The sequence below is a fragment of the Diabrotica virgifera genome, chromosome 7 (assembly GCF_917563875.1).
Source record: "Diabrotica virgifera virgifera chromosome 7, PGI_DIABVI_V3a".
Taxonomy (NCBI): Eukaryota; Metazoa; Arthropoda; class Insecta; order Coleoptera; family Chrysomelidae; genus Diabrotica; species Diabrotica virgifera.
The window spans coordinates 170599717-170624887 of NC_065449.1; the positions used below are offsets into that span (position 1 = coordinate 170599717).

The 25171-nt window shown below is 34.4% G+C and overlaps 1 protein-coding gene across 1 annotated transcript in view; it reads left to right on the forward strand.

Annotated features, from left to right (window-relative positions):
• LOC126887626 (protein LSM12-like) overlaps positions 1-25171 on the forward strand; it is a 50448-nt gene that overhangs the window by 20625 nt on the left and 4652 nt on the right. Inside the window, exons 3-4 of the mRNA XM_050655229.1 lie at positions 2606-2767; positions 3902-3982. Of these exons, the coding sequence (XP_050511186.1) occupies positions 2606-2767; positions 3902-3982 (243 nt within the window). The remainder of the gene's footprint in view (positions 1-2605; positions 2768-3901; positions 3983-25171) is intronic.

Sequence of the window (25171 nt, forward strand, 5' to 3'; positions counted from 1 at the left end):
TTTGACATACCCTGTGTAATACCCATAAAAATTTACTATCTGATGGTTGAATCAGAGATTCTAGATATTGCAGAACCTTTTATGTAGAACAACTATTTTTCGTAAAATGAATAATAAAAAAGTTTTCCATATTATGGTTCCAACTTACAGGGACATACTGTATATTATGACAAAAATATTTTTAAATCTGTAGGCAAGTCAAAAGTGTAAACTCAACCTTAATTTAACAAGAGTTATAGTCGGTTCGCTAAACTCACGACACAACTGGCTAGTGTTTTTAGTAGATATTTTTTTTTGTTTTTGGCCAATTTTGTGAAAATTGGCAAAATTACTAACTATTTAGTAATTATTTTCTTGTCAATTTTACAAAATTGGCAAAATTACTTACTAAATTCACTAGACATTTGTAGTAACACTGGTGGTACTCATTATTTTCTTTTAAAATATCATACAATATACAGGGTGTAACAAAAATACAGGTCATAAATTAAATCACATATTCTGCGACCAAAAATAGTTCGACTGAACCTAACTTACCTTAGTACAAATGTTCACATAAAATAGTTACAGCCCTTTGAAGTTACAAAATAAAAATGGATTTTTTCCAATATATCGAAAACTGTTTGTGGTTTCTTATTGAAAACGGATATGTGGCATCCTTATGACAGGAATATCTTAAAATAAAATTATAGTGAAATTTGTGCACACCATAAAAATTTTATGGGGGTTTTGTTCCCTTAAACCCCCCCCCCCCCCCAAACTTTTGTGTACGTTCCAATTAAATTATCATTGTGGCACCATTAGTTAATAACAATATTTCTAAAACTTTTTTGCCTCTTAGTACTTTTTCGAAAAGCTAGTTTTTGTCGAGATATTTTGAATATTTGTCAAATCCACCATATATTTGTATACTGTTACGTACTGGTAATAATACGAAAAATTATTTATAAATAATTACAGTTTGAGGTATATTTTGAACCGTATTAGAAAAGAAGCCACATCTCGATAAAAGATGCCTTATCGGAAAAATACTAAGAGGCAAAAAGTTTCAAAAACACTCTGTTTAACTAATGTAACCGCAATAATAGTTTAGTTGTAACGTACACAAACATTTGGGAGGTTTAAAGGCACAAAACCCCCATAAAATTTTTACGTAAACATATTAAAAAAGAAGCCGCATCTCGATTGAAAATGATTTATCGAAAAATTACTAAGAGGCAAAAAACTTTTAAAAACATTGTGTTTAACTAATGGCACCACAATAAGAATTTAATTGGAACATACATAAAAGTTTGGGGGGTTTAAGGGAACAAAACCCCCATAATATTTTTATGGGGTGCACAAATTTCACTATAATTTCTTTTAAAGATGTACCTACCATAACAATGCCACATGTCACTTTTCATTAAAAAATCTCTAATAGTTTTCGATATATCGGAAAAAATCGATTTTCATTTTGTAACTTCAAAGGGCTGTAACTTTTTTTGTGTGCCTATTTGTACTAAGGTAAGTTAGGTTCAATCGAACTATCCCACATTAAAAACCTGGAAGCATTCGAAATGTGGTGTTATAGACGTATTCTGAAAATATCATGGACAGATCGTAAAACAAACGCACAAGTGCTCGAACAACTAGGAAAACAATGCGAAGTTTTAAATTCCATAAAAATCAGGAAGTTGGAGTACTTGGGGCACATCATGAGAGGTGAAAAATACGAACTATTAAGGAATATAATGCAGGGCAAAATCAAAGGCAGAAGAAGCGTAGGAAGACGTAAAATCTCGTGGCTACGCAATCTCCGTGAATGGTTTGGATGCAGTTCATTTGAACTGTTCCGGCGCGTAACCACAAAATTATAATTGCCAGAATGATTTCCAATCTCCGATAGGAGCGGAACTTTAAGAAGAAGAAGAAGAACTTTTTACAAATAATAACTTTTTTTCGTAAAATTAATAATAAAAAAGTTTTCCATATGTTTCCAACTTAAGTAGACACGCTGTATATAATACTGATTTGTATACATTCGTAAATAAACTTTGAGAGCTAACTTTAAAAATCTAAGAATAACATGGAATTTAAAAAAAAATCACTAAAAAGGGGGTCATGAGTTGTAATTGCGACGTCAGTATGAGGGGGGGGGGTCAACTGCAAACGACGCTTTACGACGGAAGGGTGGAGGGTATTAAAAACTCCAAAATTTTTACGACGTAGTTTATGAATGTTCCCCTACTTATTGTTTCCCTCCTTTAGACGTATCGGACGAGTTTGGCAACTGCCACTGTGACAGTGACAGTTTTAGTTGACATACTCTTCTGATACGTCTAGGGAAACAATAAATAGAATGTAAGTTTATAGGTTTTTATCGCTAAGTCTCCCACCTTCACTATTTTCATTTCTTTTTATCTCTCAACTTAATATGTTTCCATCGTTTGCGTTATTTTGCCGGTTATTAGCGCACCCATCACTGTATAACATTCTAACTGGCGTGTATTTGACAGTGATTTATCTCTAAATGTTCCCCTTGAATATGATTTCACTCATCGGATAAAGGATTTTAAGCAATGTACATTATGTTTTGCATTAATCAATTTTTTTTATTTTGCAGCTAAACACTAGAGTACGGAATCAAGTAGATGAAAAGAGGCGAATATTTCAAGCAATATCTGCGAATGTTAGTTCTGAAGGTCAGAGATTGTTCATAGCTATAGCTAAAACAATTAGTGAGGTTAGGTGGAACGATTCGGAAATTGTGGTTTTTAATCGAGATGTAAGTATTTTTACCATATATATCAAAAAACTAAAGACACATTTACACATACATTAGCTTTCTACTACTAGTTTTGGAAAATGCAGTAAATGTAAGAATATTCACAAAAATGTCAGAATATTCTTTTATTTTATTGACAAAAAATTTTTTAACAATAGTTTAAGTTTAAAAGCTCAAAATAGGGCTTCGCGTTAAAGGTGTTAATATAAATGAAGAGTACAGGGGAAAAACAAGGAATGTCACATTTTATACATATTGAGATAAACACCAATAAAGGTTTAATTCTTATGATATCTAAAAACTACTTAGGATATTCTCAGCAGAATTCTAGCAATTCTTATTCCATAATCTTAATATAATATCAATCTATATTAACTTATAATTTATTAATGCACCAAAAAACTGCTAACATTCCTTATTTTTGTTCAGTGGCGTGCGGACAATCCTGGTCCTTCGCCTGGATAAATATTCTTAGAAAATTTATATAGACTGATCTTTCTGTTTATTGTCCCGAATCGATAGCCTAGTCGATAGTACTCAGTTTTTGCTACAACATGGCGAGAAAACCCAAAATTAATGAAAAAGTTACATTCCTTGTTTTTCCCCTGTACTCTTCAAATGTGTATACTGGTAAAATGGAACTTTACTTCCCCAATCGCATAATCTTGCTAAAAAGGGATCTATAAAGTATTATTTATTCAATATTGTAGAAGCTCAGTCGACAAAGTGAGAATCAAAAATCTGTTTAACAAGTGTAAGTGACAGTTTATAAGCGATTAAAACAAACTATCTTTCATATATTTACAAATATGTAACGTCCTGTAAATTTAAATTTTAAATAGGCTTAAGTAATAAAATTAAAAATCATTGTAAACATATCACGCAAAATTGAAAAATGTAGGCTTAGATGATTAAATTAATTGTTATTGTAATACCAAACAAAAAATAAATAGTCTGGCTAATTGGCTAAGCCAAAGCCATTATAAAATATAAAAAAAACTATCTTTCCATGTAGTGGAAAGATAACACACACTACTCGGAGTTATTAGACAAAAAAAATTATGGGATAAATTAAATTTTTTTACTAGTTCCAAGATTGTACATGAAAATAAAGAATTGTTATTTCTGTTTTAGGTTATAATTAGTCCACCTTACCAATTGGAAAATATAAGAGGAAATACAAACAGTAAAGAATACACATATATAAGGAAAGTGGTAAGTATAAGATATTATTTTGGAGATAGCATATAGTCCAGAAAGCCACTGGGCATCCACTAGGAAAAATATTCTGATTAGGATTTTTTGTACAATCTTACTCAAAAAGGGCCTCTTTTAACAAATTTGCATGTTGCCAGGTCCAAAAGTGGGTAAAAAAAATTTTAACTCTTTTTTTTTTTTGTTTTTTTACAAAAAATTTTTTTTGCATCGAACAAAGTTTTTTTAGGTTTTTTGGATCAATCCAAACAGAAAAGGTCTTTAGTACCTTTTCTCTAAAGTTGATAGTTTTTGACATATAAGCGATTAAACATTTAAAAATTGCGAAATCAGCCATTTTTTACCCTCAAAAACTATGTGAAAAACTGAAAATTTCAATATTGCCAAGGTAAGTAGATCCTATTTAAACATCTATTGATGAAATCCCGAAGAGTTTTTTGCAATACGATATCGAAAACCCCTTTGTTTTTTAATTGCTAATCAAGCGGCCGCTATACTATTTTCAACCATTGCATTTATACAACATTGTATGTACATACTTAATATGCGTAAAATATGTGCGGAAAATTATTCTGATTCAATTTTTTTTTTTTTTTCACCATCTTGCTTGAAAAGGTTCCCTATTAACAAATTTGCATGTTGCCAGAGTCAAAAATGGGTCAAAAAAAATTTGTAAACCTTTTTTTTTAACTTAAAATGTTTTCCGATTACATAAACATGCAACGGTTGAAAATAGTGTCGTGCCCGCTTGATTAGCAATTAAAAAACAAAGGGGTTTTGGATATTGTATTGCAAAAAGCTCTTCGGGATTTCATCAATCGATGTTAGAATATCTGCGTACCTTGGTAACATTGAAATTTTCGGTTTTTCACATAGTTTTTGAGGATTAAAAATGGCCGATTTTGCAATTTTTAAATGTTCAACACGTTCAGTGCCACATGTATCCAACATGGATACACGCGTCACACTGATTTAGTGGCCGCGTGTTCCCAATGTGGATGCACATGTATTTTTGTATTTTGAGCCGTGTACATCCGCATCAGATACACACCGTCTAAATATCTTTGTGGGTGCTTGTAAGTAGTGGCCTACGAAATCCAAAACTCTGGTTGTACTGCAGGTACTGCGGTGATTTTTGCCTAGATATATTTTTAAACAAAATAAAGGGAAATGAAACAATTTATTTATTTTATACAGAAAAAAAATATACATATTAAAACATTTGTGGGTTAAAAAAAATTAAAAGATAGTATTTTTCGTTAAAATGAACGAAATGAAACTGTTTCTAGATACATAAAAACGTGTGGCCGGATACATGTGGCCGCGTGTATCCAATGCGGATAGATACTAAAAATGACGTCATATAACAATCAAATCATGTTTTTACAGGTTTTTCTTAAACTGGCATACTAAGAACTAAGAGCATGTTTTATATTTGTGTTCTTCATTTTGACAACTTCGGCCTGTGGAACCCTATTTTTGTGTTACCATAGTGGCACTCAATGTGTTAATCGCTTATATCTCGAAAACTGTCACATTTAGAGAAAAGTCACTTAAGATCTTTTCTATTTGGAATGATTCAAAAACCCTAAAAAAAATTTGTCCGTTGCAAAAAAATTAGTTTTAGGAAAAAACAAAAAAAAAACATTTAAAAAAATTTTTGACTGCTTTTTGACCCTGGCAACGTTTGTTAAAAGTGGACCTTTGTTCAAGCAAGGTGAAAAAAGTGAATCAGAGTATTTTTCCGCACATATTTATATTTACGCATATTACATAATACATAATATACATGAAAAAAGTGTAGCGCCCGCTTGATTAGGAATTAGAAAACAAAGGGATTTTCGATATTGTATTGCGAAAAACTCTTCGGGATTTGATCAATCGATATTTAAAGAATATCTACCTACCTTGGCAACATTGAAATTTTCAGTTGTTCATATAGTTTTTGAGGGTTAAAAATGACCGATTTTGCAATTTTTAAACTTTGATTCGCTTAGGTATATGCCAAAAACCTAAAAAAACTTTGTTTGGTACAAAAAAAATAATTTTAAGAAAGAAACAAAAAAACGTTTAAAAAATTTTTGACCTACTTTTGGAGCTGGCAACATTCAAATTTGTTAAAAGGGGTCCTTTTTGAGTAAGATGGTGCAAAAAATCCGAATCAGAATATTTTCGTAGCGGATGCGCAGTGGCTTTCTGGACTAAAAGTGTAGTGATGTAACGAATCTCATTTTTTGAACATTTGCGAATACGAATGCGAATATCGGCTACCGACTTCATTTTTTTTTAATTCGTTTCTGTTTGTAATCTTCTCTAAATTTCTAATGAGAAGTTAATTGATATTTGGCGTAAATCAATCAAAATATTATGCTTTATTACATAATACCAAATAATAAAGTGAAGGCTGATAATGTGAGGATTATGAGGATAAGTTCTCTTAATAAAAAAAGATGAGAAGTGAATAGACTTTGATTTTATTAACCAAATATTATCTTTAAGTTTTTTTCTGATATTCATATTCGCAAAACATTCGCGGATGCGAATATTCGTTACATAGCATAGTGTGTTAACATAGAGATTTACCTAAAACGAGAGTAGATTTGTTTTTATGTCTGGAAAAGACAAACATATCAAAAACTACTACCAACTTTCTTGTATGATATATGGCATATTTCTCGTTCCATTAGTTTCAAATGTGCACCATAACTAACAACTAAATCACAGTCAAACAGTAGACTATACATTTTGTTACAAGTCACACTTTTTTCTGAAAGTAATCTGTTGTAAATGGAGCCTACTGTAGCAGATTGTCTTATTCTTCCATTTATTCGTTATATTCATTTCGATACCCAATTCTGTAACCTGTACATGTTTTTACGGGCACTTTTGTAACACTTGACTCGGCACGCATAAATGATCGGTAAGAGATTGGTTTTGCTGAAGTCCACTCTGGTAGTCACCGATGATCTCTTCTGCAAAGGGTGTAAGTTTGTTATATACAGTATGCGTATGCAGCAATATAAACAGTCTGAAATGCGTATGCATCAAATTTGTATGTGTCATGCTCTGTAGTGAGTGGTTTCTGAACGTCGTTATAACATATGTGAATGTCATGAGAATGTTAGGTGCTTCAGGATGGTTCTCAGTGTTGTAGAAAAAGCCCTGCCATTTCCAACTATGGAATGTGAAAAATGATACTTTTCAGGAGAGCAAAATAACTCTTTTTAAAGACTCCTAAATCAGCGCATTGACAAATGAAAAAATTTTTATATTTTTTGTATGTAATGTTTAATCCTTGTTAGATTGATGGCAAATTTGAACTGCTTATCATTTTTGAAGTTATACTTCTTTAGACGCGATTGAGATTGAGGCTGAATATATATTGATCTGCGTGCATGCGCACACCGACAGTATGGTATTAGTCGTTATACGGGCTCTGATTGGGTGTTGAAATGATCTGTCAATAATAAATAATTGTTCAATATGAAGGTAAACAAATGTATAATATATTAGTTTTATTGTTGTGAGGACAGAAACAAAGAAGTTTATAATTGTAGTGACATTTAAATAGTTTTTAAAAGCAACAGGTACGTAATAATTGTAAATGTATCATAGGTACCTACCTATTTGAACCTACCAAAATACATAGTATGTAATACTTTTATTTACATAATTTGATTACCATCAAAATTTCTATCAATGTTCAGCTAATATATTGTTTTCTTACTCTATGTTTTGTTGTATTTTTTCAAATCTAAATCATTTCAATTCAAAATCAAAATAATTTAATTTAATTCAAAAATGTCAAAAGCTTAATCCGTTTAGTTAGTCGATCTTCGCACATAATGACACATTGCCTCCGTGGCGAAGCGTTTAAGGCGAATGAACTCCAATATACCAACCGAGCTGATAGCTGGTTCGAATCCCAATAAAAGCTTTTATTTTTTTAATTTTTTTTATACATTTTATGATTGTAAGTATATTTATTATATAATTTTATTTTCAGAAAATACGTATTTAGTTAAAAAAAATTCCGACAATTAATGTTCAGAAATCATTTGTGGCATTTTTAATGTGTTTGTGTGTGTGTTTTATTCTTTAATTATTTTAATTTTTGGCACTGTTTTAATAAATATGTTTGAGAAGTAGTAAGTATAAATTAGTTTAATATTTAAATAAAATATAAATAAAAAGTATATTAATTTCGTTTAAATCATATAATAGAAGTATAACTTCTTACGTGCGTACAAAGTACACACACATTCTTTTTTTTTTCTTTCCAAAAAATCACAGTTGTTACTTTGCTTTTTGTATTAATCAAAGATTTGTTTCGGTCCGATGTTTCAAAGTAGCGAATGTATAATAGCGAATAACTGTATAATCAAATAATAAAAATCCGTTAAAATGAAATCATTCGGTCCGATGTTTCAAAGTAGCGAATGTATAATAGCGAATAACTGTATAATCAAGTAATAAAAATCCGTTAAAATGAAATCATAAACTGCCTCACAAGAATTTCTTGGAAGCGATACTGAAACAAAATTCGCACAAATTGTAAACACGTGCATTTTGTTCTTCTCAGCAGTTTAGCATTTTCGACAGTTTACAGATTATAATTGAATAACTGTTATAAATTACGACACAAACTAATGAATGTGACACATTCGACATTTAGCGTTGTAGAAATAAATATATACCTTTAGTTATAATTATACAAAACCAAAGTATCGAATATACCATTTTCGTCAGTTTGCAGTCAACCAAATGGAAAAAATGTTCATATTCGACAGTTTAAACAGCATATTTCCCGCGCCCCTAATCAAGCCACAATAACGAGAATTTGCTACAAGATGTATGTCTATATTGCGAGGACAAGGTATCGAATCTGAAAAACCCGATTATTCACATTCGATAGTTGGAAATGGTACGGATGACATGTCGCCATTACGAACTGTCGCACTTACGAATTGTCCGTTACCATTTGTGGGGTTACGAACTGTCGCGTTACGAGATGTCACGAGTCGGAGCGTTCTTGCTTATTTCCGTTCCTGTTAATGTGGTGTATAAAGCTCCATTTTTATTCTTCAGGAATTGTGTGGGGCTCATCCCTTATTTGGGTGATTAAACTGTGGTAATCGTACCAGGATCTTTCTTCGAATTTTTTCTACCATTTGAATCGGTAAGATCAGAAAGGGCGTGAGTCATTTGTTGGACATTTAGAGAAACTTGACTAAAACTGTTCTGATCAAGCAGACCTTATTTATTACAACTACAATATGTCATAAATATATTGTAGTTGCAATAAATAAGGTTTGCTTGATCAGATAAGTTTTCATCAATTTTCTCGAAATGTCCTACAAATGACTCATGCACTTTCTGATCTAACCGATTCATTTGAATTCAAAGTTTTGCATCTTTAAATTTACAAAATAGTTCAGCTAGACTGGTATAGTGTTTATAATGTCGGTTGAAACATGTCATTCCGACGCGATTTATAAGGCAGTATAATATCACATTTACCGGTAATCAAGTTAAATTTTAGAAAATCACTAAAGAATTTTCTTATTAGGAGACCGGTCCTGCATCGATAACTATAATGTTGTATTCAACGTGTGCTTCGAATATTTTTAATATTAACAAAGTTTAAAATAAGTTATAAATTGTGAATCTCAGTGATATATTGAAATAAACTGTAAGTGTACCAACTCTTTATATAATCTCCAGTTAAATTAGCATTAAAGTCAGCAAATTGCAATTAATTGTTATTGTTGTCAATAAACAAATCCAGTTTTACCAGCAAAATAACCGCTTTTAGTAAAGACCGATACACCTGTTTTAGCAGGTGTACAGGGTCGGACTTACTTTTCACTTAACGTTTATCGGAATGGATTCAAACATGGAATCACACAACAGTTCTACAATACAAGACCATCAAAGTCAAATAAACGCATCACAGTCATACTCTTTGGCAGCGTCGAGAGTGCAATTTCCTTTAAAGTCCCAAGCAATTATCTTTAGTGCCTTAGAAAACACCAAACTTCAAGACTACCTTCTCCCACTTGGAAATGTAATTCAACCGAAAAATATAATCTCTTCTAGATTATCTAATAATCGCATATGTATGTATTTATCCAATAAACAAATAGTGGATGATTTTATGAATAATCATGGTCAAATAGAAATACAAGGTGAAATTGTCAGAGCAAGAAGGTTAGTTACACCAGCGGAACGACTTGTACTCTCCGGCGTATGTCCTTCAATACCGCACGACTTGCTAATCAATGAGTTACAAAAAATCGGCATAGTTCCTGTCTCCCCCATGACATTTCTCAAAATTAGTGCTTCTATGCCTGAGTACAATCACATCCTTAGTTTTCGAAGACAAATCTATATCAGTCCTCACAGTCTAACACTACCAGAGTCATTTACTCTTGTTTTTGACAACACGATATATAGAATATTCATTTCTCAAGACAGTTTAGTTTGCTTTAGATGCAAGAAGCCAGGTCACATTGCATCACAGTGCTCCGAACCACTAGCTCAACTAAACCACAACCAAAACAATGAAGCGTCGGTATCCAGCGCAACAAATTATCTTTGCAAGTGTTACGCACATTTATACTGATATCTGACAATACGAACCAGTACGCCAATGCGGCTAATATTAATACATATATGGTTCATTTTTTACTACCCCACGCTCTCAAGCAGAGGGGATTGAAGTTCACCAAAGGCAGATTCCAGAACCCCATTCGAGTCAAAACATTCAGAGAAGCAACACACATATTAACCTTTTATTTTTTAATACTGTTATATATCTAGTTTACTCAATATACGTTTAAATTCAAAAATATTAACAAGTGCGAAGTGATTTACGACCACCCATCAACCTTTTTCTTCAACTTCGTATAAACAAACATTTTGGTTCTTCGATCGAATATAATTAATTACCAGTGTCCCAGTGGAAGGCAGACACGCCCAGCCCAGTTTTAAAAGGTCAGTGTTCACATTTTCATATACCTACCCTTAAAATATCTTGATTTATAAGTGCTGAAATCTGATAACAGAAACGTGGTATTTTATTTACGATAAGTTATGTTTACGCACATTTATACTGATATCTGACAATACGAACCAGTACGCCAATGCGGCTAATATTAATACATATATGGTTCATTTTTTACTACCCCACGCTCTCAAGCAGAGGGGATTGAAGTTCACCAAAGGCAGATTCCAGAACCCCATTCGAGTCAAAACATTCAGAGAAGCAACACACATATTAACCTTTTATTTTTTAATACTGTTATATATCTAGTTTACTCAATATACGTTTAAATTCAAAAATATTAACAAGTGCGAAGTGATTTACGACCACCCATCAACCTTTTTCTTCAACTTCGTATAAACAAACATTTTGGTCCTTCGAGCCGGATATAATTAATTACCAGTGTCCCAGTGGAAGGCAGACACGCCCAGCCCAGTTTTAAAAGGTCAGTGTTCACATTTTCATATACCTACCCTTAAAATATCTTGATTTATAAGTGCTGAAATCTGATAACAGAAACGTGGTATTTTATTTACGATAAGACATTTTTGAGTTTATGTTAAAAGATTTAATTGCTTCATGGGCAAACTGCATTTTTATCTTTTTTATGTCATAGAAGGGGTGTCATTTTTATCTTTGACATTTTAAATATTTATAGTTTCGAATTTTGAACATTTTTTAAGGGTTATTTAAACATTTATTTCACAAACTTTACAAACATTTTTTAAGGGTTATTTAAACATTTATTCTACAAATACGTTGGGCTCGAATCATTACACAATAATACATTTAATTACATTTATATTTTTCTTTCCACGCTTCTTCTTCTTTTATCAATTATTATAGCTAGTAGGTATTTTTACATTTTATAATTGTTACATTTTACAATTTTTACATTTTTTGACATTATCTACATTAGGTACATACTATAATTTATTTTACATTTTATTTTATACCTTTCTTCTTCTTTAACAAATATTATAGTAGGTATTTTTGCATTTTACATTTCCTTTTACATTTATCTTCTTATTTGAATATTTATCACAATGTCAAAACAAAACAAAAAGGAAACAGAGCGTTTACAAACAGAACAGAACAAACGAACAACTATCAAAAATCACCTTACGAGATTTAGCGCATACTTTAACACCATTAAAACACAAGATCAGCCTGATTTAACGGAGTTAAATGCTAAGCTTGTAAGGGCTGAAAAATTGATTGACCAATTTGAAGAAGCTCAACAAATCATCGAAAATTTGGACAGTAAATGTGATGAAAATTATAGAACTATTCATGAGCCAGAACGATGTAGCTTTGAAAACATGTTTCATGCGCTAATGGCCGAGGTAACACACTTTTTAAACGCTAAAGCTCCTGATAACCCTGTCGACCATCAAGACAGTGCTAGCACATCAGGTTCTCGGGCGGGCAACCTTCTAAATTCAGTAAAATTGCCTATCCTGAATTTGCCTTCGTATGACGGGAGCCTGGAAACCTGGATGTTTTTCCGTGACAGTTTTTCGTCCATAATACATGAAAACGATGCTCTAGCAAATGTCCAAAAATTCCATTACCTACAGCTCTCCTTGAAAGGGGAGGCTGCAGAAACAATCAGCTCGTTGCAAATATGTGATGCAAATTATGAAGTAGCATGGTCGCTTATTAAAGAACGGTTTGAAAACAAGCAACTTCTAATAAATTTTCACATCAAATCGTTATTTGACCTACCGGTATTACAACAAGAGTCACACACTGGACTTAGGCAACTTCTAAACGGGTTACAAAAACATTGAAATGCTTTGGAAGTTTTGGAACGTCCCACCAAACACTGGGACGATATTTTAATATACTTATTGACCAGCAAATTCGATAACGCTACCAGACGCTCTTGGGAGAACAAAATTAATGCTAGCGAAATTCGCACACTCTCTCAGTTGGCTGAATTCTTAAAGGATAAATGTCGAATGCTACAAACGTTGGAAACCGAAACCAAACAGTCAAGTAATAAATCTAATAGTAACTTTAAACAAAGGGAAAAAACAAAGACCTTTCTTACTAACACAACAAAACAATGCGTTTTTTGTAACAATGACCATAACATTTATCATTGTGAATCATTTCTAAACTTAACACCTTCTGAACGTTTAAATAAAGCTAAAGGTTTACGATTGTGCATTAATTGTTTAAACAACAATCATTCGACAAAACAATGTCGCTCTTCCGGTTGCAAGAAATGTGGTAAGGTCCACAACACTCTGTTGCATTTTCCAAAGCAGCCAGTTCAACAAACTTCTGTAGAGGCTGACATTCCTATTGACATTCCACAGGCCAACGAGACTTTTTCTATTCTTCTTTAACATGTCATTCACCTGCCAAATCACAAATTTTACTCTCTACTGCCATGGTTAAAGTAGCTGATAAAAATGGCAATCTACACGATTGTAGAGTTTTACTTGACAGCGCTAGCCAATCTAACTTTATTAGTCAACGTTTACACAACATTTTACAATTGCCTAAGACAAAGACTAACACATCTATATTTGGTATTGCTCAAATGCACAAAAACATTAACTATTGTGTGTCTGTTGAAATGAAATCGACAATAAATAATTTTAACAAGAAACTGACTTGCTTAATACTGCTTAACATCACAGGATGCACGCCACAATTTTCATTTGACCCTGCCACTCTGAATATCCCAAATCATATTACTCTTGCAGACAAACTTTTTTACAAACCCGCCAATATTGACCTACTTATTGGTGCGGACACGTTTTGGGACTTATTGTGCATTGGTCAAATTAAATTGGGAACCAACTATGGTCCCATGTTACACAAAACTAAACTGGGTTGGATTATTTCAGGCCCTATTTCTGCTACTAAGTCTTCTAATGACACACAGAATTGCTACGTTTCGACTGAAACTGACTTCAACGAAACACATACACACTACGGCAAATTCTGTGAAACTTATTTCAAGAAGACGACTTCACAAAACAATGACGGTATATTTACTTTATCAATTTCTTACAAACATCCCCTTTCCTCTTGGGGGGACTCTACCAAACAACTTATTAACTTACACCGCTTTTCCTCTTGGGGGGACTTTACAAAACAATTTCTCAACTTACTACTATTAATATTACTATTATTATTTACTATTTTTACCACTACTTCTAAAATTATACTTCAAAAACTTTGGAGATTAAAGATTTCATGGGATGAGTCTTTGCCCCATGACCTACACAGTTTGTGGTCAAACTACAGCTCACAGTTGTTGTCCATACTTAACAATCTTAAAATACACACACCTTTCTTTACCAAAATCATATCTCCATTCAACTGCATAGATTTTGTGATGCATTGGAGTATGCGTTTGGCCTACGATGTACTGACACAACTTGAGAAAATTAATCTTAAACTTATTTTGCTCCTAAATAAAGGTAGCTTCAATTAAGAGCGTCACCGTATACGAACTTCAACTATCCGGTGCTATTTTTCTTTAATACCACTACTTAGAGTGTATATAGTATTCTGTATTACTTTTACTTTCTGTAATACTTTTACTACTTCATTACTTCTTTTACTACTTTACAATTTACACTTTACAATTTACGCTTTACAACTTACACTTTACAATTTACAATTAGACACAATTTAGAGAACACGTACTATGGGTACGACTCTACAACAATTGTACTTGCTTGGATATAATACTTATCCTCACTTATCAATTGAATCTAAGAGACAAATCTCCTCTCATGGAAATCAATTTTCACGCTTAACTTCTTCTGGGTATTTTCTACATCCGGCATTGAATATGCTGGAACATTTCCTTTATCGTGACAGGACGGGAAGAAACTTCAAAACTACCAAAGCATATATTTTATTATTCGTTTGCTTTGCAACTAAGGCCATCCATTTGGAAGTTATAAGCGACTTAACGACTGATTGTTTCTTAGCAGCCTTACCTACGTCGGTTTATGTCTAGACGAGGTAAATGCACAACAATATATTCAGACAATGGAAGCACATTTGTTGGAGCAAATAACGAGATAAAAAACTTCTTAAATTCTAACACCCTTGATGTCTAAAATCACAAATATTTTACCGTTTCTGTGTCAGGTGGAAGCATGCTTAAATTCAAGACCCATTTGTCCTCTTTCCTCCGACCCTAGTGATCCTACTGCCTTAACTCCTGCGCATTTCCTGATTGGAGATACCCTCACGTCAATTCCTGACCCCATCAATTACTGCGACATTAAGGAGAATAGACTTTCTCAATATGAACGAATGCAGCAGCTACGCCGACATTTTTGGACCAGGTGGTCCAAGGAGTACATTTCCACTTTGCAACAACGAGTAAAGTGGAAGCAGAACTGTCAACAACACTTACATATCGGAACATTGGTTCTGATCAAAGAAGATGGTCTACCACCTTTGAGATGGGAGCTCGGACGCATCCTCGAGACTCATCCCGGTAAGGACGGCGTTATCCGCTCCGTGACGGTGAAGACCGCATCCAGCATCTTCAAGAGACCTGTGGTGAAGCTGTGCGTGTTACCGTCTCAAGGTGAATCGCAGTGAGACATTTATTTTAAACAATCTTAATTTTTTTATTTTATTTTGCACAATTTTAACTTTACTGACTCTACATTTTGTTACTATTTAACTCGGACAGTGAAGCGTAGTGAGCAATTATTTGAACAATTTTAATTTTACTTTTCGTCGAACAATTTTGATTTTACTTTACTTTGAACAATTTAAATTTACTTTATTTTAAATACCTAACTTTAATTTGCTATTTTACTTTCGTTTTTGTATATATCCTACTTTATTACCATTTTACTTACATTTACATGCTTTATTACTCGTACAAAGAATGTAAAGGATCTGACTGTTTTTTGTGACTTTACTGTAAGTAACCAATTGAAACCCGATGGTTTTAAGGGGGGACTTATGTTTACGCACATTTATACTGATATCTGACAATACGAACCAGTACGCCAATGCGGCTAATATTAATACATATTTGGTTCATTTTTTACTACCCCACGCTCTCAAGCAGAGGGGATTGAAGTTCACCAAAGGCAGATTCCAGAACCCCATTCGAGTCAAAACATTCAGAGAAGCAACACACATATTAACCTTTTATTTTTTAATACTGTTATATATCTAGTTTACTCAATATAGGTTTAAATTCAAAAATATTAACAAGTGCGAAGTGATTTACGACCACCCATCAACCTTTTTCTTCAACTTCGTATAAACAAACAGCAAGCACCCAATGATACAAACCCTTCTCAGTGTGAACAAATGTCTATTTCTAATGTCCCGGAGATACCGAGCCAAGTAGATGCATTAAATAAGGACAGTCACATAAATAATCAACCAAAACGTAACTTTGATGAAATTATTTCACCTGAAGTAGATCCATCTTCAAAAGAATATAACATTTTTCCACCACCTGAAGTCCAAGCAAAATTTAAAAAATCTAAAATTAGGTCAGCAAGCACTTGTGAATGCTCATTTTCTCTCCTACTTGACCCTGCTAAAAACTTCATAGAAAATCCCCCTCTACCTTTCCCTCTAAACTTTGATCAACTTAACGCGCTCCTAACGAATATCACTGGATCAACAGATCCTATAACCACAATTCAAGAATATACCACAGACCTATCAGCTTTGTCCCATATGCTCAGCCGAGTTTACCCCCATTTAAAGGAAAGATCCATAAAACGAAAATTTACGTCCATAAAGAAAAAAATCAGTAGGTATTTTGGCAGTGAGGCATCGGACTGGGAAAGTGACACATCTCAATTAAGCCAACATTAATATTCAAGTTTCTACTTCAAAATAATATTCATGGATTTTGTTCATCGCCTTGCTATGCTCCTACATCTTTCTATGAATTCCAGCATCTATACTGCAGAGCTCTTTGGTTTGTTTAAAGCCATCAAACATATATATATATATATATATATATATATATATATATATATATATATATATATATATATATATATATATATATATATGAAAGGAAACGGCAATTGCATTTTATTTCACTTCGACCTTCGACCACTTTTATTTCACTTAACGGTTCTTCTCCGTTATTGACGAATGTGTAGCGAATAACGTGGCTTTGTAGACAAATCTGTGACACAAAGAGGTGTCTTTTGTCGTTCATCGTCTTTTATGAAGACTTTGAAATTTATATTTTCGCGTCCGCTACGGAAAAGATTTCTTCTGTATACCAGAGAAATCTTTTCGTTTAATTAATATATATATATATATATATATATATATATATATATATATATATATATATATATATATATATATATATATATATATATATTAAAAACCTCTCTTGTTGTCCAGTCCTTTCCGACTCTCTTAGCACAGTATGCAAAATATATACCATAAACACCCCAATGAGAAAAGAACCAAGGCCGAACTAATGGAAGCTCAAGAAAGTTTCAGAAGAATCCACTTCCTGTGGATACCATCCCACATAGGCATAGAAGGAAATATGAACAAGCAGATACTAGTGCGCGTAACGCTATCACTAATGATGCATCAGAGAGTGTTGCTAGCGAACCAAAAATTACATTTCAAAAATAAAGTGTTAGTGCGTGGAATCCAATTATTGTTCCAAAGGTTTAATTGTCTACAAATTGTAATTCATTTTTACCAATTTTCGATTTAATATTGTTACAAATGCTACAGAAATGTCGCTAATAACAAATCAATGGGAAAATCCCAATAGTTGGCTGTATACCATAGTTTAAAAAACCAATACAGAAGTAAAAACTTCGAGATGTATTCTGGTATAAAATCGTTTATTTAAAACTATAAAATGTCATCGATTGCAGAACGTTTTCGTTCTAAACAGAACATCTTCAGTGCATCCTGCCGAGTATTTTGAAACTAGCACACCGTAAATACGTAGACCAACTGAGTTGGTCTGTGCCCATTGAATTGGCAAGTACCTAGTATCTTCGAGCAGGGAACCATGGCACCCTTTTAGCATGTGTTCCACTTTATCCATTAACATCGACTTGTAGTCATAACATTTTAACATATTACATTATGTAAACCATATATGATGATGTTAACACTATTTACGGTGTGCTAGTTTCAAAATACTCGGCAGGATGCACTGAAGATGTTCTGTTTAGAACGAAAACGTTCTGCAATCGATGACATTTTATAGTTTTAAATAAACGATTTTATACCAGAATACATCTCGAAGTTTTTACTTCTGTATTGGTCGCTAATAACCTTCGGGTGGATGCGACTTTGTCTAAATAAAAAAAAAAAAATTTCTTATTAGTCAAGCATTTTACAGCAGTGATGAATTTTTAAATTTTAACTTTAATGTTTGGAACTGGGTTGTGAATTGTTGAATTGTACTTTGTTTATTCTTAGGAACACAGAAAGTGTTTGTCTTAAATTAATGTATCTATTATTTCATATTATGCCTTGCGTTTTTATATTTGTATTTTATATCTATGAACCAAAGTTGTACTATTTTTGACGTATGTAAGTACTTTTGTATATTAACATGAATAAATGACTTGACTTGACTTGAAATTATAAATATAACACGCGATAGTGATGCAAACATATAGTCCGTCCGCTATAACTTTTCCCATGCGGTACGATTCATTTTCAATCAAATTAAGTCAAAACAGAAAGTGAAACGTACGCCAGTGTGTGTAGTATATAGTATACAGTATACAAAATGTATATACACATCGACGTTCGTTTCAATTTATGTTTTGACTTAATTTGATTAAAAATAAATCGTACCGCATGGGAAAAGTTATAGTGGACGGACTATACCTTTAGTTATAATTATACAAAACAAAAGTATCGAATATACCATTTTCGTCAGTTTGCAGTAAACCAAATGGAAAAATGTTCATATTCGATAGTTTAAACAGCATATTTCCCGCGCTCCTAATCAAGCTAAAATAACGAGAATTTGCTACAAGATGTATGACGTATAATGCGAGGACAAGGTGTAGCGTTTGAAAAAACTCCAACATTAATTTAATATCCCAATTCCCAAAAAGAATGTCTATTTTTTTAATTTATTTTGTGAAGTTCAATATCATTATAAGATCCCAAGCCGTCCCTGTATACAGCCATGAAGTATTGCATAACATTTCAATTTGTTACAATTTATAAGAAGCGCTGATGCGTAGATGAACTTTCTAGAAGAAATGTTGAACTGAGAGTTGAGTTTTTGTCAACTAAGCACCCCTAAGGATCAAAATCGCTCGGTACTTCCGTCGTATTTTTCCCCTGTAGTAGCTTCAGAGCGAAGCGCAAATTAGTCCAGCTTTACGTCCCGAGGTGATAGCGTCTTCTCCTCGGCTGGTACTCACTTGAAAAAGGGCGTAGCCCCTTTTGTTCCTCGCCGGTAATAAGCATAGAATGGTCGTTTTAGAAGTTAAGAAGATCTAGTGTGAGTGCACGATGATTTTTCTGCCCCATAGTGGATTTGTATGGTAGAATTTTGTGCTCTCATACTCTGGTTGAGTTGTGACGCAGTTCTATAAGCCGGCATTGTGTAGAAGTCTTTGTTTGTTCCTGTCCCTATGCAAGTTCCAGTTGATTGCCCTGAAAAGTTTCAATTTCCCAGAAGAGCCCCCTTTGTGATTTGTGTATGGAATGTCTACCCCACACCCCACCCTCCAGTGATTGCCCTGAAATTGAAGAAAGAAGCCATGTCCTCCCCCTGCCCCCTGCCTCAGTTCGATGACCCTGTTTGTTGATGAACCCCTCCCCTGTAGTTTGTGACTGTGACGAAGAGTTTTTTTTGTTTTTAAGGTATGATACGTTTTTTTTAATTTTACTAAATTTCAAGTGGATAAATTGCTGGTAAATAATTGTATAAAGAAATTTGCTTTCATAGTAAAAATTGGCAGTGACTTATGACATTTGACAGCTACGTCAAATCTTGTGTTGAAATAAATAGGTCAAATTTTATTTGACATATACTGCCCAACATTGTTTTGTTTGTAATCATTGTTTTTGTAGTAAAATTTTGAATAAACCTGGTAAAGTTTTGAATAAACGTTTTGTAAGTGTATCTACCATTTTATTTTTGTAACCTTTTTTTGGAAAAATTTTAACTAAATTCTAATGCAACTGTGTGTAAGTTTTAGAATAAAGAAAGAAATGGCATAGAAGCCAACAGATGCTGCCCAGTATAACCCCAAAGAGGAATCAAAGATGATTGTCCCCCCATTTGGTACCCCGAAAGTGAGAGAAATGTCCAGTAAGTACCCGTAAGTGAACCAGAGGATTTTTTAAACGGCGTCCTTTTTTAAATAGTAGAAAGATCCTCTAGTCTGAGTAAGTACCCTTTGTATTTGGTTATGGTAGTTTAGTCATCTTAACACCCCTCTCCCCTTCCCTAACGAATCTACGACCTAGCTCCCGCACAACAAATGAGCTGCCGTCTTGCAATGAAGGTTTGCGTGTCTGTTCCTTCTACTAGCCCCATTCCTACCCCCCAGTATTTTTATAGTTAGTTCTTTCCTTGTCCCCATAATGAGCAGACATGTAAAACGCTTCAACTTAACGTTACTTTTAATCAAAATTTTTAAAACGGTCCTGTCACGGTCGCCAAGTTGAAGCGTTTTACATGTCTGCTCATTATGGGGACAAGGAAAGAACTAACTATAAAAATACTGGGGGGTAGGAATGGGGCTAGTAGAAGGAACAGACACGCAAACCTTCATTGCAAGACGGCAGCTCATTTGTTGTGCGGGAGCTAGGTCGTAGATTCGTTAGGGAAGGGGAGAGGGGTGTTAAGATGACTAAACTACCATAACCAAATACAAAGGGTACTTACTCAGACTAGAGGATCTTTCTACTATTTAAAAAAGGACGCCGTTTAAAAAATCCTCTGGTTCACTTACGGGTACTTACTGGACATTTCTCTCACTTTCGGGGTACCAAATGGGGGGACAATCATCTTTGATTCCTCTTTGGGGTTATACTGGGCAGCATCTGTTGGCTTCTATGCCATTTCTTTCTTTATTCTAAAACTTACACACAGTTGCATTAGAATTTAGTTAAAATTTTTCCAAAAAAAGGTTACAAAAATAAAATGGTAGATACACTTACAAAACGTTTATTCAAAACTTTAAACTCTTACCAGGTTTATTCAAAATTTTACTACAAAAACAATGATTACAAACAAAACAATGTTGGGCAGTATATGTCAAATAAAATTTGACCTATTTATTTCAACACAAGATTTGACGTAGCTGTCAAATGTCATAAGTCACTGCCAATTTTTACTATGAAAGCAAATTTCTTTATACAATTATTTACCAGCAATTTATCCACTTGAAATTTAGTAAAATTAAAAAAACGTATCATACCTTAAAAACAAAAAAAACTCTTCGTCACAGTCACAAACTACAGGGGAGGAGTTCATCAACAAACAGGGTCATCGAACTGAGGCAGGGGGCAGGGGGAGGACATGGCTTCTTTCTTCAATTTCATGGCAATCACTGGAGGGTGGGGTGTGGGGTAGACATTCCATACACAAATCACAAAGGGGGCTCTTCTGGGAAATTGGAACTTTTCAGGGCAATCAACTGGAACTTGCATAGGGACAGGAACAAACAAAGACTTCTACACAATGCCGGCTTATAGAACTGCGTCACAACTCAACCAGAGTATGAGAGCACAAAATTCTACCATACAAATCCACTATGGGGCAGAAAAATCATCGTGCACTCACACTAGATCTTCTTAACTTCTAAAACGACCATTCTATGCTTATTACCGGCGAGGAACAAAAGGGGCTACGCCCTTTTTCAAGTGAGTACCAGCCGAGGAGAAGACGCTATCACCTCGGGACGTAAAGCTGGACTAATTTGCGCTTCGCTCTGAAGCTACTACAGGGGAAAAATACGACGGAAGTACCGAGCGATTTTGATCCTTAGGGGTGCTTAGTTGACAAAAACTCAACTCTCAGTTCAACATTTCTTCTAGAAAGTTCATCTACGCATCAGCGCTTCTTATAAATTGTAACAAATTGAAATGTTATGCAATACTTCATGGCTGTATACAGGGACGGCTTGGGATCTTATAATGATATTGAACTTCACAAAATAAATTAAAAAAATAGACATTCTTTTTGGGAATTGGGATATTAAATTAATGTTGGAGTTTTTTCAAACGCTACAAAGCCTCCGCGCAAAAGAGAAACCTGGATAAGATTATCCAGTTTTCGATAACAAACAGAAAAAAATCCAACATGGACATCTTAGGTGTGACAGGACAACAATATCAAAATATTTAGATAATGGCTAGTGGGGATTAAACAAAACAAAAAAGTCATTAGGGATTGGGCTAGCGTGCCATCAATCGCCACTCTTTAAAGTCGAGTAGACTTAAATATTTCTTGACTCTACTAAGAACTGTAGGTGACAAGAGTTTCTGTGCCTTGGGAAAGAAACTAAGCTTGTGCCCTGTGTGGACCTCGCTGACATCCACAGCAGTAACACAAGTGACATACCAGGGCAGACACAGCCTTGTCACCTCGTTGCCTAACCGCGAGCGGTTCTCAAAAACTAAAAAAAATATGACAGATATACATCTGCCCAAACTCAGCTAACACCTAGCGAGTTTCACGGGACATTTTGGCAACGGTTCTGCAAAATGAGGATTTAGACAATCCAGTCTAAATACCTCAGTGAGATAAAATCTCACCAACAACTTACCTCAACAACTCATTCAAATAAGACAGGGCTAGACAAAGGGGTATATGACAACAACAAGGACTAAAATCAAGACAATATTAACAAGGGGGGAGGGGGGATACGTGTGACAACAACAAAAGACCAAAAAGACTAGTATACTGGGTTCAAACAGGATATCAAACTTTTTAAACAAGACTAAGGGAAATGAACGCAACATATGATATAGAGAACACTACATCATTACGTTTTCACTCAACAGTCCAATCTAGGACATAAGAACCTTTCATGAACGTTCACTAGACAACTCTCTCATTTACAAATCACAAACTGGGGGAAGACTTCATTTTCAAAACAGGGCTACACTTCACTTTTTGAAACAGGGGATAGACTTCATTTTTCAAGACAGGGGGGTTGGGCTCTACTTTTCAAAACTGGGGATTGACTTACTTTTCAAAACTGGGGGCATTCCATTTCTCAAGACTGGGGGTGGACTTTATTTTTCAAAACGGGGGGGCTACTTTCTCAAAACAGGGGATGAAAGCAACACACAAGGGAAAGACCAAAGGGACATTGGAAAGTATGACAGTCCTGACGAACAACCGCTTCCATTTATCGACCGAAAGCAAGCTTCACCTGTACTCAACGCGGCCAGATCCTAACCTCACCAGCCTTGTCACAGCTTCTGCTCTTGGCCTACTTTCAATCAACAAACAGAAGAGAGGTCAACTAACTATTCGCCAAAAAAATCAAACTCCAGCACGGACACGGGCTAACAGACAACACGGGCTAATAGACAATACGGGCTAATAGACAACACGGGCTAATAGACAACACGGGCTAATAGACAACACGGGACAACGGGCTCTAAAACTTCCAGACAAAACAGGGATAGACAAACAAACAGGCAACAACATACTCAATGACTTCTAGATACTCAGGGGCTTACAAACACAAACAATATTGAAATTTGGTTCCTATATGAGCTCACACGGGATAAGACATTTCTTGCTCCGACTACTAATGAAAGTGTTCACAGATAGCTGAACAACACTTCCTTCATCACGAGTATTACACTTGTGACATGTCAGATACAAAAAGACATACTTCATTCACGGGGGGACTTCTACTACTTCACTTCACGGGCTGTTTTCAACCAACCTCTGGCATCCTTTTGACACCTACAAAGATAGATTAGTCAAAAAAAACAAGGGGCAACACAGACAAGGGGGGGGGGGGGGGTTTTTTTGAATAAGTGGGGGGCCTCTCGACGGTTTCCCTCTTCACTTCTTCATGAATAAGTGGGGGGCTTCTCCACGGTTTCCCTCTTCACTTCTTCATGGGGCCACTTCTCAAGGGGTGACTTCTTGAATAAGTGGGGGGCCTCTCCACGGTTTCCCTCTTCACTTCTTCACGGGGCCACTTCCCAAGGGGATGACTTCTCAATGGGATGACAAAACTTTCACAGACAATACGGGACTAAGCTCATACACGGACCATACCAACAACATTACACATCTACTCAAATGACCAAATCAATAAATCACAAAAAACGATTATTCTGTAAAAAACTGTTGATCTATAGGAATACATGCAAAAAATACAACATACTGTTATACTTCATAATTGGATTCAATATTCAAAATATTTAACGTTACTTTTTACCAAAATTTTCAAAAAAATTTTACGTTACTTTTTTACTCAACTGTTTGTCTATATATTTCATCAATATTTTCAAAAGATTCAAATCAATGCTTTCATCATGGGTACAATATCAATACAATACAGTTAGTACGCTACAATAACATACAATTCTGTTCTACGATGCTTACAATACAATACAATACCAGTATACATATGGGGTTACAAGTTAAATACACTATGATGTATGAAATGGTACATGCCTATACAATCAACAGCATGACCAAATCAACATCACAACAAAATGTGTACATACTTACACCTCTTTGGAAAAATTATTAACTTCTGCAACAAAAACTACAAAAATGGGCTCTTTCATGGGGACTAACAGACTGAAACAGTTTCGGGGGCACTAAAAGACATGAAACAGTTTCTGGGGGCAAGACAAGAGGAATCTGGGCTAAACTACATGGGAAGACTGGGGCGATATCTACTCAGGTCAAACTTCAGGGTGTACGTTACAAATGTAACACTAAGTGGGGTGTGGCTAAAGACATTGGGGACTAGTAGATAGGCTAACTACTAGTTGAACATGTCTACAAGCTAGACTTGTAACAGTGGGCATACAAAACATGACACGAGTCAAGCTTCCATGTTATCGGAAACACCTGCACCACAAACTGAGATCGGCTGCCCAAGGGGACGGGCACTGCCTAACAGTTGTAGTACAAATGAGACCGAAAGGAGGCTAAAGGGATATGGTAGTGG